Source organism: Camelina sativa, chromosome 8 (assembly GCF_030686135.1).
Source record: "Camelina sativa cultivar CO46 ecotype springtype chromosome 8, ASM3068613v1".
Taxonomy (NCBI): domain Eukaryota; kingdom Viridiplantae; phylum Streptophyta; class Magnoliopsida; order Brassicales; family Brassicaceae; genus Camelina; species Camelina sativa.
In genome coordinates this window covers 24,133,193-24,149,454 of record NC_141887.1, presented here as the reverse complement: position 1 = coordinate 24,149,454, position 16,262 = coordinate 24,133,193, and the positions used below count along the sequence as shown (strand labels likewise).

The 16,262-nt window shown below is 34.7% G+C and overlaps 2 protein-coding genes, 2 non-coding genes and 3 pseudogenes across 6 annotated transcripts; 5 read left to right on the top strand and 2 right to left on the bottom strand.

Annotated features, from left to right (window-relative positions):
- Positions 1-90: 90 nt before the first annotated feature.
- On the top strand, positions 91-1,863 carry LOC104709785 (ubiquitin domain-containing protein 7SL RNA2-like; annotated as a pseudogene).
- LOC147940401 (signal recognition particle RNA) lies at positions 1,558-1,863 on the bottom strand. The gene has a single exon (XR_015564834.1).
- Positions 1,864-5,931: 4,068 nt separating this feature from the next.
- On the top strand, positions 5,932-6,930 carry LOC104709784 (ubiquitin domain-containing protein 7SL RNA2-like; annotated as a pseudogene).
- A 611-nt stretch (positions 6,931-7,541) lies between these two features.
- LOC104709783 (putative cullin-like protein 2) lies at positions 7,542-9,684 on the top strand. The gene is made up of 5 exons (XM_087461288.1): positions 7,542-7,631; positions 8,830-8,910; positions 9,080-9,289; positions 9,367-9,444; positions 9,604-9,684. The coding sequence occupies exons 1-5, from the start codon at positions 7,542-7,544 to the stop codon at positions 9,682-9,684; spliced, it is 540 nt and encodes a 179-aa protein (XP_087317414.1).
- Positions 9,685-12,123: 2,439 nt separating this feature from the next.
- LOC104709782 (ubiquitin domain-containing protein 7SL RNA1-like) lies at positions 12,124-13,296 on the top strand. The gene has a single exon (XM_010426342.2). The coding sequence runs from the start codon at positions 12,441-12,443 to the stop codon at positions 12,990-12,992; it is 552 nt and encodes a 183-aa protein (XP_010424644.1). The 5' UTR covers positions 12,124-12,440; the 3' UTR covers positions 12,993-13,296.
- A 121-nt stretch (positions 13,297-13,417) lies between these two features.
- Positions 13,418-13,723, bottom strand: LOC147940400 (signal recognition particle RNA). The gene has a single exon (XR_015564867.1).
- Positions 13,724-15,064: 1,341 nt separating this feature from the next.
- Positions 15,065-16,224, top strand: LOC104709781 (ubiquitin domain-containing protein 7SL RNA2 pseudogene; annotated as a pseudogene). Of its 2 annotated transcripts, XR_015564701.1 has the most exons (2): positions 15,065-15,134; positions 15,335-16,224. The product of XR_015564701.1 is annotated as a ubiquitin domain-containing protein 7SL RNA2 pseudogene, transcript variant X2 (transcript). The 2 variants fall into 2 exon arrangements; XR_015564700.1 differs by lacking the exon at positions 15,065-15,134 and having other exon boundaries at positions 15,179-16,224.
- Positions 16,225-16,262: the final 38 nt, after the last annotated feature.

Below are 16,262 nucleotides of genomic sequence, written 5' to 3'. Positions count from 1 at the left end.
ACACTTTGGTCACAACTCACTCACAAATCATCATCACTTTCTGATCTCTCTGTATCTTCTCTTCTTCACCAATCTCTACTGATCTTGAAACACCATTGATACGATTATGAAGTTGCTCATAGATACTGAAAGTGACTCATCGTTCTCCATTGATGTTGATTTCTTGGATACACTGTTAACCACAAAACAGAAGATCGAGAAGGCTCAAGGTATCCCTGTTTGCAAACAAACCCTTCTCTTCCAAGGCAGTGTTCTTCAAGACCAATTTAAGATACGAATTTGCCATATCCTAGAAAACTCTCGTCTCTTTCTCTACATCTCTCCGGAAGACAACCCTAATCAGAACAACCACGATCAAACCGAGCAATCTCCATCACATCCAATTCATGGGTACGTTAACAATCAAGATTTGCCTGTTGTGAGCAACAAAGACTCAATGAAAGGGTTCCTTGGGATTCAAGATTCGCCGCAGGGTAAGAACAACCAAGTTTTCCATCAAACAGAGCAATCTCGATTACCGTCAAACTCATTTGGAGAGAGCAGTTATGGTGGGGATAGAGCTTTGCCGCCTAGGGAACAGGTCTGCAAGAAGAGCCAACATTATCGCCCTGTCCAAAGGATCATGGCAAGGAGAATCGAAAACGGATCATCACGACCGTCGTATTCACTTGATGAGTTACTTGCCCCTCAAGATTTTCCGCCTGTGACGTTTGTTGGAAGCAAAAGAAACAGGAATCAAGAAGTGGTTCAAACCGAGCAATCTTCAACGTCAGACTCAGTCAAAGAGGTCATGAACATTCAAGTGCCTGTGAAGAAGATGATCAAGACCAGCCTATGAAGCTAACAGTGTACGTGCAGCCACCATATGAGGAGACCAGAAAGATTCGAATGGAGGTTAACGCAAATGATAGAATTAAAGAACTGAGGAAAGAGCTGGTTGAGATGCAAAAGAGGGGTGAGTTAGATCTGCCTCCCCAAGGGTATTACTTTGTTCACAAACAGAAACCATTGGCCGAAACTAGGACATTCTTCCGGTACGGTGTTGCTGAGGGCGATACAATTAAGATTTCTCGCTTAGTTGTTTATTCTTGACCTCTGTCTCTTTGATCATTAATGGAGCTTAAACTCTCTGCTGCAGTTTCCTACTTTTCTTATAGCTTTAAAGTTTTCTTACTTCGTTCAAAGTTTACAGCTTTCTGCAAATATGCTAAGACATGTATGTATTTACCAAGAAGAGAAACTAGTCCTTGTTGAGTTAGTTTAAGCTCTGTGCATTCGAATGGTCTGATACTTTAAAGATCTTGGCATTACAGAAACAAGTTTAAAGATCAGATGTTGATTCTTTGTTGACAAAACAGGGCAAAAGACAGTAAAGTTTCTCGCTTTACTTATAAACTAAAATTCACAATTCCTAAAAACACTCTGCTACTTGGGTTATGATACATGTTTACCAATTGAATGTTCAGCTCTTTTGCAGTCTCCTCTTTTCCTAAAGTCATTTTGACTTCTTCGAAGTCTGATGATTTGTGTTCCCTCTTAAAGCATAAAAAGCTAGAAAAAAATGGTGGTTCAGCTGAGGTCGAACCAAGAGGCCATAGTGATTCTGGGCGGAGCTGAGCTGTGATCCGTCCACTGCTGTAAGCGGGAAGTAATCGCTGCTCTGTGAAGCCAGCCTCACGCATTGCCCTCCAACTTTAGAACCCGCCTGAGCTAAGCCTTCGCTCAACCCACACGGATTACTCACAGCTTGGACTGGGCAGCTCAGAAACATGCCGTCACCAGAACCGACCTGAGGAAACGACTCAGTGTCCCACCATCTTATAGTCCCCACTTAGGTTACAAGCTCTCGTTACTTAGCTCGACGTCAAACACTCCATTTCGTGTCATATATAAACCAACACAAAATGAGTAGAGTGACCGATGTGGGACAAAAGACTTACATTAGTATTGATTCATGAGTTATCATTTTTGGTAGGCCAAAAGCCTAATAAAAAGGCCCAATAGTGAAATTGAAGTGACGAAAAGAGCAAATCAATCAAACTTAAGTTCAAGCTTTCTATATTCTCCTCAAAGGTTTCTACTTTCTAATAAGATTATCAAAATGAAAATTTTGAAACGTTTTGATAATCTGGCATATATATAAGAAGAGGTACATAAGATCTAATGTCTTCAATCACATGTCAATTTTTTTGTTGCATAAAAAATGCAAAAACTTGTTTATGCCACCTACCAAGATATCCAAACACATTTGGGCGTGTCTATGTGGCATCAAAGGAGGATGCATCTTTTTACTTTTTTTTATAGAAGAAAAATAAATATAATCCTCTTGCAATATCAATGGCAATAGGCAATAATCTGTAACTACGGCAATTTTGATTATGTTGAACGTTGAAACTTTTTGGTAATTTTCCCGTTAAAAATGCTACGTAACAGGTCTTTTCTTATATGTTTACTTCTCTTTTTTTTTTTTCTTTTTTTTTGTTGTTGTCTAGAATCTTTTGCATGTGGGTAATGTTTAGAATCTTTCATCTGTTGATATAGTGTATGACTGTGCAGTAAGCTCAAAAGGATAGTTTAAACTTTTTATTAAACTTTAAAGTTTGGTTATTAGGTAGCAACGTGTACTAGAGTCGGAGGGTTTTGATTGTTGAACTAACCTTCAATAAAAATCCATGGATTGACAATATAATCTTTAAAAAACACAATAAGTTGAACTAACAAAAGCTCAAGCCAACCATACCGAAACCGTAAAATACACCTACCAAAAACCATATATTTGTAATCCTGCCACTATATAAACTCAATCGCACATCTTTAAATTTCTCATCAGCACAAAGCAATACAAGTGAAGCATTTAAGGAGGCTTAGCCATAATCAGAGATTCATTAACACACCCAAAATGGTATCATACAAGTTCTTTCTCATTGCTTTTCTAGTGAGTCTCTCATTCTTTAATACGATCAACACTTGCTCGGCCTCGCGAAAGCTTCTCCAGCAACAACCTCTTCCTCAAATTCCAAATCTGCCTATCCCGACAATGGGACTACCTCCATTGCCGTCAACACTGCCACAACCAACACTACCAACTCTTCCCACAATGCCATCAAGTTTGCCACAACCAAACCTTCCCACAATTCCCACTGCAATGCCTCCAATGCCAACTTTACCTTCATTTCCGACAGTAATTCCTTCTCTTCCGACTAATCTCCCATCCATTAATATTCCGTACTTCTCCCCTCCGCCTTCTACAACTACATCGAATCCTTGAATTATCACTCCATGTGATTGATGTATCTTTTATTATATTATTGTTGTAATGAGTTGTTTCACTATTCTTGTCTGTTTTGGTTTGGTTAGTTACTCATACCGCCGCTTGTGCTTTGTACCTTTAATTTTATTGTATTTTGTAATGTTTTGTGTGAAAACCTATAAATAATCATTCAAGGTAATTTGTTTGTTTCAGAAAAGATCGGTTGAGTAAATGAACCGAAAAGATTAAGAACCAATCATAATTTCCCATTGCTTTCAATTAACCAAAGCTTCCTAGTGTGGTTGGACATACTTAACTCAAAATTTACATAAATAGACTGTAATATAACATTTTTAAACCTTTCAACTTATGATATTAAAAATACATATTTGTTACACATAAATAATAATGTACTGTATATCTCAAATTCTAGCAACAAGGCTGCGGAAAAAAAAAACAGGAGAAAGAAAACGTGATCATTGTGATCAATACCATATTAATGCGTAAAAATTTGTACTTTTCTCGTTACGTAGAAGCAGCACATCAACTTCCACTCCCACAACGTCTCATGATTTTGCTATTCCAAGCTAAAAAAAACATTCAGCCACCAAAAGAAATGTCTTCAATATAGGCCTATCCAACTTCCTAACATGTTTTCAGCTGACAATATAAACAGCTTAAAATTTTCCAAAAATGGGAGAAACAAAAAAAGACTAGCCGTATAACAAAAATGGTAACAAAAAAACAAGTGTAGTATTGTTTGAAATCCTCTTGGCCATTCTCTATTATATATAAATAGATGCACCCATCATCGAGTCAGGTGACATTGGCATCTATATATATCTAAAGTTAAAAGTATTTTAAGTCAATGTTAGCTTCATTGGGCTGGTCTCTTGATCCTCTTCTTCACAGGCACTTGATTCATGACCTCTTTGACTGAGTCTGACGTTTGCTCGGTTTGAACCACTTCTTGATTCCTGTTTTTTTTTTTTTAATAAAATTTCTGGTTTGATATTTTTACTTCCGAACATAACATAGTTTAGAGTACAAGGTGCCTAAGCAGCAACGATCTCTGGGGTGAACAAACCCGGTACAAGAAAAACAACTAGGAAAATTAAAGAGAGTAACTTCGAAACCACAACGCAAGCAAACCTTGGAGCTTCGGAATATGGTTCCTAGCTAGGCATGTGTTTCGAATCCGTCTGTCCAGGGAGTGGAACAAACATTCGACCGGCGTGCGGGTATTGGTGTAGATGCGGGCATTCCGTTTCTTTTGCTTCCAACAAACGTCACAGGCGGCAAATCTTGAGGGCCAAGTAACTTATCAAGTGAATATGGCATTCCGTTTCTTTTGCTTCCAACAAACGTCACAGGCGGCAAATCTTGAGGGTCAAGTAACTTATCAAGTGAATATGACGGTCGTGATGATCCATTGTCGATTCTCCTTGCCATGATCCTTTGGATTTTCACAGGCCGATAATGTTGGTTCTTCGTGCTGACCTGTTCTCTTTTGCATGTGGGTAATGTCTAGAATCTTTTTTTTTGTAAATAAATGTCTAGAATCTTTTGCATGTGGGTTTTTAACGGACGTGTTCCGGGTGGCTCTTAATATAGCTTTCATTTTTCATGACGAAAAAGAGCGTTTAAAGATTCTGATGATCCAAATATTCTATGATCGATTTGTCATCTATGCCTTTGACCCCATGCATGCATAATCATTTTCTCGTTTAATCGTAACTCTCTTTCCGTTTTTATATATATTTTTTTCTTTCAAAATGGCTAAGAAATATGTACCACATCTTCTTCCATATTGATTTTTTCCCTTCTTTAAGACATATCATGTATTATTTTCTTGGTTACATTTTTTTAAAAATTGTTCTTAATTACACATATATATATATATATATATATATATATATATTTATACATATATATATATATATATATTTATACATATATATATATATACTTTTGTTGTAAGTAAGTTAAACACAACCACTAATCAAGTTATACTATACATTTTTTCATAAATAAAGATTATAAAATATTGAAAAGGTTAAAAAGATGAACTAAAACTAAGGCCATGAATGGTTGTTGGTTTTTAAATAGTTTTTAGATTATAGTTTTTTGGTTTTTTGAGTTTTTGGTTTTTAGTTTTTGATTTTTTTTTTTAATTTTCTATTTACAAAAGAAACAAAGAAATGGAGAAGGATAGTCAGCATTTTCTTAAAATATCAAAATAAGTGGATTTTGGTTTCTATTAAAAATATTTAAGAAAACCTAAAAACTAGTTTCCCTATTTTTTAGAAAATCTATTTAGATTAAAATCTTGAAGAGTGAAAGATTAGGTTTTTGAAAAAAAAAAATCTGAAAACTATTGTAGAATCTACTAACATTCAAGAGCTTACCTTCAAATGGAGCAACTACATGGGCCGAAACTAATATTTTTAATCAAAGCGCTGCGTTTTAAACCCATTTGAAGAAATCGAACCGTTAGATCATATCAGTAAGGAGATAACCGTTAACCGTTAACCGTTAGATCATTTAAACACTTCGATAACCGTTAGATCATTTCAATGCTTAACGAATAAACACTTTGGTCACAAATCATCACTTCTGATCTCTTTGATCTTCTCCTCTTCACCAATCCCTACTGATCTTGAAACACCATTGATACGATTATGAAGTTGCTCATCGATACTGAAAGTGACTCATCGTTCTCCATTGATGTTGATTTCTTGGATACACTGTTAATCATAAAACAGAAGATCGAGAAGGCTCAAGGTATCCCTGTTTGCAAACAAACCCTTTTCTTCAAAGGCAAAGTTCTTCAAGACCAATTTAAGATACGATTTTGCCATATCCTAGGAAACTCTCGTCTCTTTCTCTACATCTCTCCGGACGACAATCCTAATCAGAACGTCAACGACGATCGAGTGCCTCAAACCGAGCAATCTCCATCAAATCCTATTCATCAAGATTTTCCTGTGATGAGCAACAAAGACTCAATGAAAGGCTTCCTTGGAATTCAAGATTCGCCGCAGGGTAAGAATAACCAAGTGCTCCATCAAACAGGGCAATCAAGTGCTTCATCAAACTCATCTGAAGAGACCAGTTACGGTGGGGATGGAGATTTTACGATGGAACAAATCTGTAAGAAGAACCAACATGATAGGCCTGTTACAATCCAAAGAGTCATGGCGAGGAGAATCGACAGCGGATCATCATGACCGTCATATTCACTTGATGGGTTACTTGGACCTCAAGATTTGGTGCCTGTGACGGTTGGAAGCAGAAGAAAGATGAATCAGGTGGTTAAAACCAAGAGATCTTCACCGTCAGACTCAGTAAAAGAGGTCCTTAGAATTTTAGATTCTCCTGTGACGAAGAAGATCAAGACCATCCCGAGGAACCTGACAGTATTTGTGCAGCCATCTCAAGAGACCAGGATGATTCCAGTGGTGGTTAACGCAAATGATAAAGTTGAAGAACTGAGGAAAGAGCTTGTTAAGTTGCAAGAGAAGGGTGAGCTAAATCTGCCTCACGAAGGGTATTACTTTATAATCAGAGAGCTAATATTGACCGAAACTGAGTCATTCATGTGGAACCTTGTTGTTGACGGCGATACCATTGAGATAATCCGAATTAATCAGGCTTAAACTCTTTGGCAGTCTCCTCTAGTTTCCTTGTAGCTCTTAGTCTTTCTTGAAGCCTTGTACCAAACTGCCAATATTGTCTTCTTATACATAGAACAATAACTATATGGTACTTTGTTGAAACCTATAATAAACACATTTTTGTTACAGCTTTCAGTATTTTTCTTGAAGTTATGGGTTCAAAAGTTCTCGTTTGTTAGGATGTTTCCAGAGCCATGAAGACTGCGATGCACGCTCATGTGAGTTTTAAGTCTATCAAAGGTTTCTAAGCCAAATAGCAAGTGAAATGCTACACTGTGAGTAGTGTCGAGTTCGATATCTCCTTAAATGAGTTCTCCTGTGAATTGTTGTGAAAGAACTGAAGCTATATAGCAAAAACGTACGTACCTATGATTTGATTCTGTTTTTGCTCTGTTTTGGCCTCGGGATATGATTTAAAAAGCTGTCTTTTTGCGATTCTTGGACGCATGTATTGCAGTAGTTTGTGGATGAACAGTCCATATAATATCAGCAAGCAATTCTTGAACAAAGATGTTTACATACACTTTTATAGGCGGCCGAGAAATAACCAATATGTGCAGGTTCTCATGGTCGGTGATTATATATGAGCTAGTGTTATATGATAACCACACAAAATGGTTTTTAGCAGAAGAGAAAATAGCAATCTTTCTCAGGTTTTTATGGATATACGTGAAAGCATGAAGACTTCGGTTGCTATAAGACTGGTCTGTAGGACTCTAAAAAAGAGGTTCGCGGCAGTAACGTGGCTATACTATTGAAGACTCTTCGATTGGAGCCAAAATATATTCATATCTACAAAGAAGATTTGGACTTATCCTTGAATAGGAAAGTAGGTTATAGGAAGTATCCTATATATTGTGATTATAGGGCAAACATGTTGTTTGGCCGTTTGGGAATTTCTTAGAGTCTTAAGCAAAATAAGCTTTCTTTTGGGTAGATTAAGAATTGGTCAATGGCAAACTAATTTGATAGTGTGTAAAACTGATTAAGGAAAATATTATGCGTTGCACTTATCTGTTCAATGTTATTTTAAGTAACATCTGCGCACACGAAATCAGTTGAGAGTAAAAGGTACTTCATGCAACTAAAAATTAGAAACGATGAACTAAAAGTATATTTTATTTAAGCTAAGAAGAGAAGCTTGTGTGTTATTTGACTGACCTCATGACAAAAAGAGTGCTTAAAGATTTCATAATGACCCAAATATTACATGATTGATCTATGCCTTTGACCCCATGCAATGCATAATCATTTTTTCATGTAATCTTAACTATTTTCTATTTTTATTTCATTTTTTTCTTTCAAAGTGGCTAAGAAAAAAAAGTCTAGATAAACACAACCACTAATCAATATCCACTATATACTATACATTTTTTTATTTATAAAAACTTGATAATAAAACTTACATAATACAAGTGAAAATAAGAATGATGAACTAAAAATATATTTTATTTAGACAGTGAAGAATTTGAAAAAACTACATATAGAAAACAATATAGTTTGATAATTCGTTTTTTTTTTCAAAACAAAATTTGTTTATCTGCAACTAAGTTACTATTCTGATGTTGAAAGAGAAAACAATGTAGTTTCGTTTTAGGTGAAAAAACTTTTAGATGTTCTTATTGATTGAAGTTTTATAAATGAAAAAATATTTATTGTTTATTAATCTTTGTGCTTAACCCAAAGAGAAAGTACAAAGGAAATACAATTTAAATATCTATACCATTATAATAAACCATATTTGAAGTTTTACATTTTAATGTATAGAACTAAATATTTTACCAAACACAATTAATACATCATATCAAATTTATATCTTAGTCAGACGTGATAAGCTAAATATTTTGCGTTTGGCCTTATTCTTGAAGGACTCATGTTCACTTTTTTTTTTTTTCTGGTTAGGTGTTGCCCTCTGTAAGTAAGAAAGAGGGTGAAAATCTCCTGAAAGACCTTGTTCTAAAGTGGTCTAATCACAAAGTTAAGGTTAACAGGTTATCCCATTTCCTCTCCTATGTGGACCAGCACTTCATTGCAAGGAAACCCCTTCCAAGGATGTACGAACTCTTGTAAGTATGGTATTTGTGCTGCAATTAATTGAATAACTCTGGTTCTACCTGATTCAGTTTCTATCTAACACAATTTGTATCACCAGATTCATAAAGAACGCGAGGATAAACAGATTGATAGGGCAATTATAAAAAATGTGTTAGATGTCTATGTTGAGATTGAGATGGGAAAGATGGACAGATACAAACAGGATTTTGAGCGCTTCGTCCTTCAGCGTACCAAACTTTACTATTCTGAAAAGGCGAGAAGCTGGATCGAAGACAAGGAACATTCTTTCCCTAATTACATGCTAAAGGCACGTCTCCAGGATTGTGTTTTCATTTGATGTCAGGAAAGTATGTATTTATTAATGTGAGTAATTTTATAATGCAGACTGAGGAGTGCCTTAACAAGGAGAGGGAGAGAGCCATTCACTACCTTCATTTTAGAACTGTGCCCAAGCTAGTTCAGGTTAGTTATAATACGTTATCTACAATGTTTGCTGAAAAATTCACCTTTCAACTTTGAAGATATGTTTATTTTCTGATAGTACTTTGAACGGGATACAAGCGTATTTCATAATTAGCACTGATAGTGATTGGCTTGCTTGTTTATTTGTGAATGATGCAGGCACTACTAAATCAATTGTTGGTTATGGCTCCGAAAGAGCTTCAAGAAGAAGAGCACTTAGGGTGCCTTGCATTGCTCTAAAAAAACAAGGAAAGCCAGTTTTTGTGTGTTATAATTATATTGTTAACCGATTATTATCTCAAATCTCTTTTCAACGGAGCATTGCTATATACTTTCAGATGGATGATCTCTCCAGATTGTACAATCTTTATCATAAAATTCCAGACTGGCTGGAAGCTTTTTCAGACATATTCTCGCAGGTTTTTATTACTAGTTAATTTTCTACATGACATAAATTTTGATTCTCATTTTTACTTTGCTACATGACAGCATATGACTGCAGAAGGCAATGCCCTTATAAAACAAGTTCAAGACGCAGCAGCTAACCAGGTTCATATTATTTTACTTGTTACATTCAGACACTCAATTTTTTTTGTTTATACTACGTTTTTGTGGAAATGCATAAAGTTGGATTACTGAATTGCAAGCTGTTTTATTAATGGTTGATTGCAGGAACGCAAAAATTATATCATTTCCATGTTATATTTTTCATTAAAAATAGAAAGAAAGACAATACGAATAGGATTTTCACAAATTAGTGGTTTAGTTCTCCGAGCATTATTCCCATAGCCGTAGTTGATAACATGGAAGGTCTCTTAGACAATCTATCTCTAGAATACGACTCCGTTTGGGACACTAAACCCTCTTGGTAAGTTTTAATTAAGTTCCTTATTCAATTTAATTACCTTCCGAGTGAATGACGGTTAATCTCAGTGTTCTAAAATGCGGCCTACGCGGGTGTCTAGGCGGCGGTTATACGCTATGCAGTGACCGAACGTTTTGAATTTTAGCTATACGGTAATTTAGGCGGTTTTAAATAATTCGAATGCCTAATAGCGTTTAGGCGGACATTATGCGGTCTAAGCGGACGCCTGTACGGATTTTAGGCGGTGTATTGACTAAAATAGTAAAAAAAATACTGTAATTAAATATTTTTTAAAATAATATTTTTGTTTCAAATAAATATTATAATTAGCCTCTAAAGTCTAAACTTATGAAATTTAATTTGGTTCCAAAGTAAGTATAAACTTACATTTTGTCAATTTTACAAGTTTTTGAATGGATTATGTTTTTTTTTTGTTTAAAATGTGAGATTATTATAGATTCTAAACTATTTTGATAGATAAGAGTTAATTGAATATAATATTTGATACTATCTTTTTGTTTTATGTTTTTCTAAAATTAAAGTGTATAAGTTTTCATCCTATATATATATGTAAATATTATTTTTATATAAATATATATTTATATATCTAAAATATATAATCCGCCTAGATTCCGCTTAGGCACCCGCATATACGGTTAGGCACTAGGCGTTTGTCCACCGCGTAGCAAGCGCATAGCGCGTTTTAGAACACTGGTCAATCTATAAGTGCAATCTTTCTCAGATTTCTATGGAGATACGTACAACGCTATTTGTTCAATGTTATCTATCTTAACATTTTTGAAGTACATTTTTGTGCCATCTTTTTTTATCTTTGTATCCAAACAAGTCTCAATTAAATTCTCTACAATCCTTACAACCAAACACAATCATTTCCTTATTTGATAATATTAATTTCAAATTTCCTAAAATCTATCTACCTAATTTAAAGTAATATGTTAGATTAAAATATAATTCTCCTTTCACTTTTATTTAATCTTATATTTAATTATTTGAATTACTATTTAATACATAAAGTTAAAAAAATATTAGATTTTTTTTCAGCATATGATGTGATTTGAATTTTTATAAACGGATATATATATTTTAAAAATCTATCTTAACATTTTTGAATTATATTTTTGTGCAATAATCTTTTTTGAAATGATTTTCCAAAAAACCATGGTCTTAAACACTATTAATCACCATAAATTTGATTTTAATCATATTTCATTGTATTTTTGACCATGGTTTAAGACCATGCACAAAACCATGGTCTTAATTTTTTTTTGATTTTAATCATAGTTCATTGTATTTTTTAAAGTACACATATTTATTGTTCTTTCAAAATCAATCCTTATAATTTTATTAACAAGTACTGTTAATTATTGTAAAAACACCAAAATAATATATATATATATATATATATATATATAAGTGCATTGATTAAAATTTGATTTTAATCATATTTCATTGTATTTTTGACCATGGTTTAAGACCATGCACAAAACCATGGTCTTAATTTTTTTTGATTTTAATCATAGTTCATTGTATTTTTTAAAGTATACATATTTATTGTTCTTTCAAAGTCAATCCTTATAATTTTATTAACAAGTACTGTTAATTATTGTAAAAACACCAAAATAAAATATATATATATATATATATATATAAGTGCATTGATATTACAAAACAAAGAAATTTACTATGGGGTAAATTTTGCAAATACAACATATTATATATAACATTCTAATATTTATATTAACTAAATAAAACCTGATTATATTAGTATACCAACTTAAATGTTCTTGCAATAATATGTCAAGGTCTTCAAATAATATTTTTAATCAAACGCCGCGTTTCAATCCATTTCAGGAATGGTTAACCTAACCGTTGGATCATATCAGTAAGGAAAGCAATTGACGGTTAAGATTCGTCGACTAGAGGCTTAAAGTGATATTTAAACCAACTTTACGGTTAAACACTGATCTCGTCACAAATGATCACTTTCTCTGTATCTCTTCTTTGCTTCATTGATCTTGAAACACCATTGATACGGTTATGACGTTGACCATCGAAACTGAAAGTGGCTCATCGTTCTCCATTTTTTGTTGGTTTCTTGGATACAGTGTTAATGGTGAAACAGAGGATCGAGAAGTCTCAAGGTATCCCTGTTCCCAAACAAACCCTTTTCTTCCAAGGCAAGTATCTTCATGACCACTTTGAGATACGATTATGGCATGTCGGAGACAACTCTCTTCTCTTTCTCTACGTCTCTCCTGACGAGATGCCTAATCAGAAGAACAACGATCAAACCAAGCAATCTCCATCAAAGCCAGTTGATGGGTTCGTTAACAAACCATTCCACAAGATCACGGCGACGAGAATCGACAACGGATCATCACGACCGTCTTATTCACTTGATGAGTTACTTGCCCCTCACGTCTCAAGATTTGTGACGGTTGGAACTGGAAGCAGCACAAGAATCAGAAATCAAGAAGTGGTTCAAACCAAGAAATGTTCATCGTCAGACTCAGTCAAAGAGGCCGTCATCAACATTACTGCAGATTGGCCTTTGAGGAAGAAGAGAAAGATCATCCCGTCGATAAGGATGACAGTATTTGTGAAGACAGTTGACGAGACCAGGATGATTCCAGTGGAGGTTAACGCAAATGATAAGAACTGAGGAAAGAGCTGGTTAAGTTACAAGAGAAGGGTGAGTTAAATCTGCCTCAGGAAGGGTATTACTTTATACTCAGAGGGCGAACGTTGATTGAAATTGAGTCATTCATGTGAAACCTTGTTGCTGACGGCCATACAATTCAGCTTAAACTCTTTGTAGCCTCCTCTTACTATCACAGTAATTGATTAAGATCACTCTGCAGAGAGTAAACACTGAGTGTGTATTAAGGTATAAACAAAAAAAGTTGTTATTAAGATGTTGTATCAAACTGATACTTGACAAATGACAAGTTCTCATTAAGGTTCAACTCTCTGCAGTCTCCTCTTTCTTAAAGTCTTTTGCTTTGTTCAAAGTTTGCTATTTGTTTCATAGCTTTTGGTCATTGTATGTGTTCCCCCTTAACGCATAAACCCTAACCAAGCCCAAAACAAAAAGCATAAACGTCACCGCCCAGAACCACTATGGCCTGCTGGTTCGACCTCAGCTGAACTGTGATCCGTCCACTGCTGTAAGCGGGAAGTAATCGCTGCTCTGTGAAGCCAGCCTCACGCATTGCCCTCCAACTTTAGAAGCCGCCTGAGCCAAGCCTTCGCTCAACCCACACGGACTACTCACAGCTTGGACTGGGCAGCTCAGAAACATGCCATCACCAGAACCGACACGAGGAACCGAACCAGTGTCCCACCATCTTATAGTCCCCACTTGGGTTACAAGCTCTCGTTACTTAGCTCGACGTCGTACACTCCATTTGGTGTCATATATAAACAAACACCAAATGAGTAGAGTGACCGATGTGGGACAAAAGACCTACCTTTCGTTTTGATTAGTTATATGACTAATTATGAGTTAATGTGGGCCAAATCCAGAAAAGAGCAATCAATCAAACTTCTTCATTTCAAGCTCTCTCTATATTCTCCACAAAGCTTTACAATAAGATTATCAAAATGAAAATTTTGAAAGGCCTTGATTATCTGGCCTATAATAAGAAGATGTACGTACATAAGATCAAATGTCAAATTTTTGTTGCATAAAAATGCAAGAGAACTCACATTTCCAAACACCTTGGGTGTCTATGTGGCATCAAAAGAGGATGCATCTTTTATTTTTTCTAGGAGAAAAATAAATATTATATCCTCTAGCAACATCAATGGAAATGCTGTAATCTGTAAATAGAAATTTCCACATCTTCACTAGATAAGTTGATGATATAAATAAAACTCTTTGCAGTCTCCTCAATAAAAAAACTGTTGTTCATTACGGCCAATCTAATACCGGGGATCAACTCTCTGCAATCTTTATTGATCGTTTCTTGCTTTTTGCAAAAACATATATACTTATAAGACATGTAATTACCTATTAATAATAACAACTTTGACCCCTATGTAATCATTTTTCCATTTTTTTTTCCAAAATAGCTCAACTTTTGTTTTTTTTAATATTATATATTTTTATTAAAAAAAAGTTCTGAAATTGTATATTAATCGTTAAAAAAAAAAGTCAAGATAAACACAAACGACTAATCAATCTCCACAGTATACTATACATTTGGATTTTTAAAAAATGATAATATGAAAAATAAGAAGATGAACTAAAAGTCTATTTAATTGGGAAAGTGAAATATTTAAAAAACTACATATATAAAACAATTTAGTTTTTCTAGGTAAAAAAACTTAGGAACTGGAGAATTGATTTCTAAATCCATATAGAATTGTAAATTATGAAAATCAAAACACATGGATCATGAAATAATATGTTTTATCCTTGGATTTAAATCTTTCTATCTTATATTTTCAAATTCATTTAAAGTATAATGTAGATTTTGAAATCCAAAAACAAATCATTAAATAAATAAGATTTTAACAAGTATTTGTAAATCATAAAACCAACACATAATTTTAATAAATATTTTAAAATCAATAATTAAATAACACACAATTTTAATTTAGATATTCAAATCCATTAAAATTATAGAATCAATAACTTTCTCTTAAATGTTCTTAAAAATAAAGTATCAAGGTCTTTAAATGGAGCAAGTTAATGTGCCGGATCTATTATTTATTTTTAATCCAAGTGTTGCGTTTTCAACCCATTTCAAAAATGTTTGATCTAACCGTTGGATCATATGAGTTAGGAGAGCAATTGACGGTAAGATTCTTTGACCATAGGCTTTTTAATTTAACCGATATTTGAACCAACTTACGAATAAAACTTTCGTCATCGGATCATATCTTCTTCACCAATCTCCATCCACGGATCTTCAAACACCATTGATACGATTATGAAGTTGCTCATCGATACTCAAAGGGGCTCATCGTTCTTCATTGATGTTCATTTCTTGGATACAGTGTTAAGGATGAAAGAGATGATCGAGGAGTCTCTAGCGATCCCTGTTTACAAACAAACCCTTTTCTTCCAAGGCAAGGTTCTTCAAGACCCTCTTCATTACTTTGAATGCAATATCCCAGAAAACTCTCGTCTCTTTCTCTCCATCTCTCCTGGCCACAACCCTAACCAATACAGCAACGATCTAGTGCCTCAAACCGAGCAATCTTCATCAAATCCAATTCATGGGTTCGTCCACAATCAAGATTTGCCTGTGATGATGAGCAACAAATATCAAGTGCCTGGGCGAATCCAAAAGGTCATGGCAAGGAGGATCGAAAACGGATCATCACGACCGTCGTATTCACTTGATGAGTTACTTGCCCCTCAAGATTTTCCGCCTGTGACGGTTGGAAGCACTAGAAACAGGTATCAAGAAGTGGTTCAACCCGAGCAATGTTCATCGTCAGACTCAGTCAAAGAGGTCATCAACATTCCAGATTCGCCTGTGAGGAGCAAGACCATCCCATCGATAAAGCTGACAGTATTTGTGAAGCCATTTGAAGAGACCAGGATGATTCCAGTGGAGGTTAACGCAGGTGATCACGTTGAAGAACTGATGAAAGAGCTGGTTAAGATGAAAGAGAGGGGTGAGTTAAATCTGCCTCTCGAATGGTATTACTTTATACTCAGAGGGCGAATACTGTTGGAAACTAAGTCATTTATGTGGAACCATGTTGCTGACGGCGATACAATTGAGCTTAAACTCTTTGCAGCCTCCTCTTACTTTGTATAGCTCCTTAGTCTATCTTGCAGCCTTGTACCAAAATTGTCTTATTATAGATCATAAAGAAGAAAATAAATAACTATATGGTACTTTGTTCAAACCTTAATAAACAAACTTTCATTACAGCTTGTAGTGTTTTTTTTTTTCTTGCTTTCTTGAAACTA

Excerpts from the sequence above, each read along its gene's own strand:
- LOC104709782 (XM_010426342.2), top strand. The coding sequence starts at position 12,441 with ATGGTGAAACAGAGGATCGAGAAGTCTCAAGGTATCCCTGTTCCCAAA.
- LOC104709783 (XM_087461288.1), top strand. The coding sequence starts at position 7,542 with ATGGTTTTTAGCAGAAGAGAAAATAGCAATCTTTCTCAGGTTTTTATG. Across the intron at positions 9,290-9,366 it reads TCCCTAATTACATGCTAAAG|ACTGAGGAGTGCCTTAACAA; the intron begins GCACGTCTCCAG and ends TTTATAATGCAG. Across the intron at positions 9,445-9,603 it reads CTGTGCCCAAGCTAGTTCAG|GCACTACTAAATCAATTGTT; the intron begins GTTAGTTATAAT and ends TGAATGATGCAG.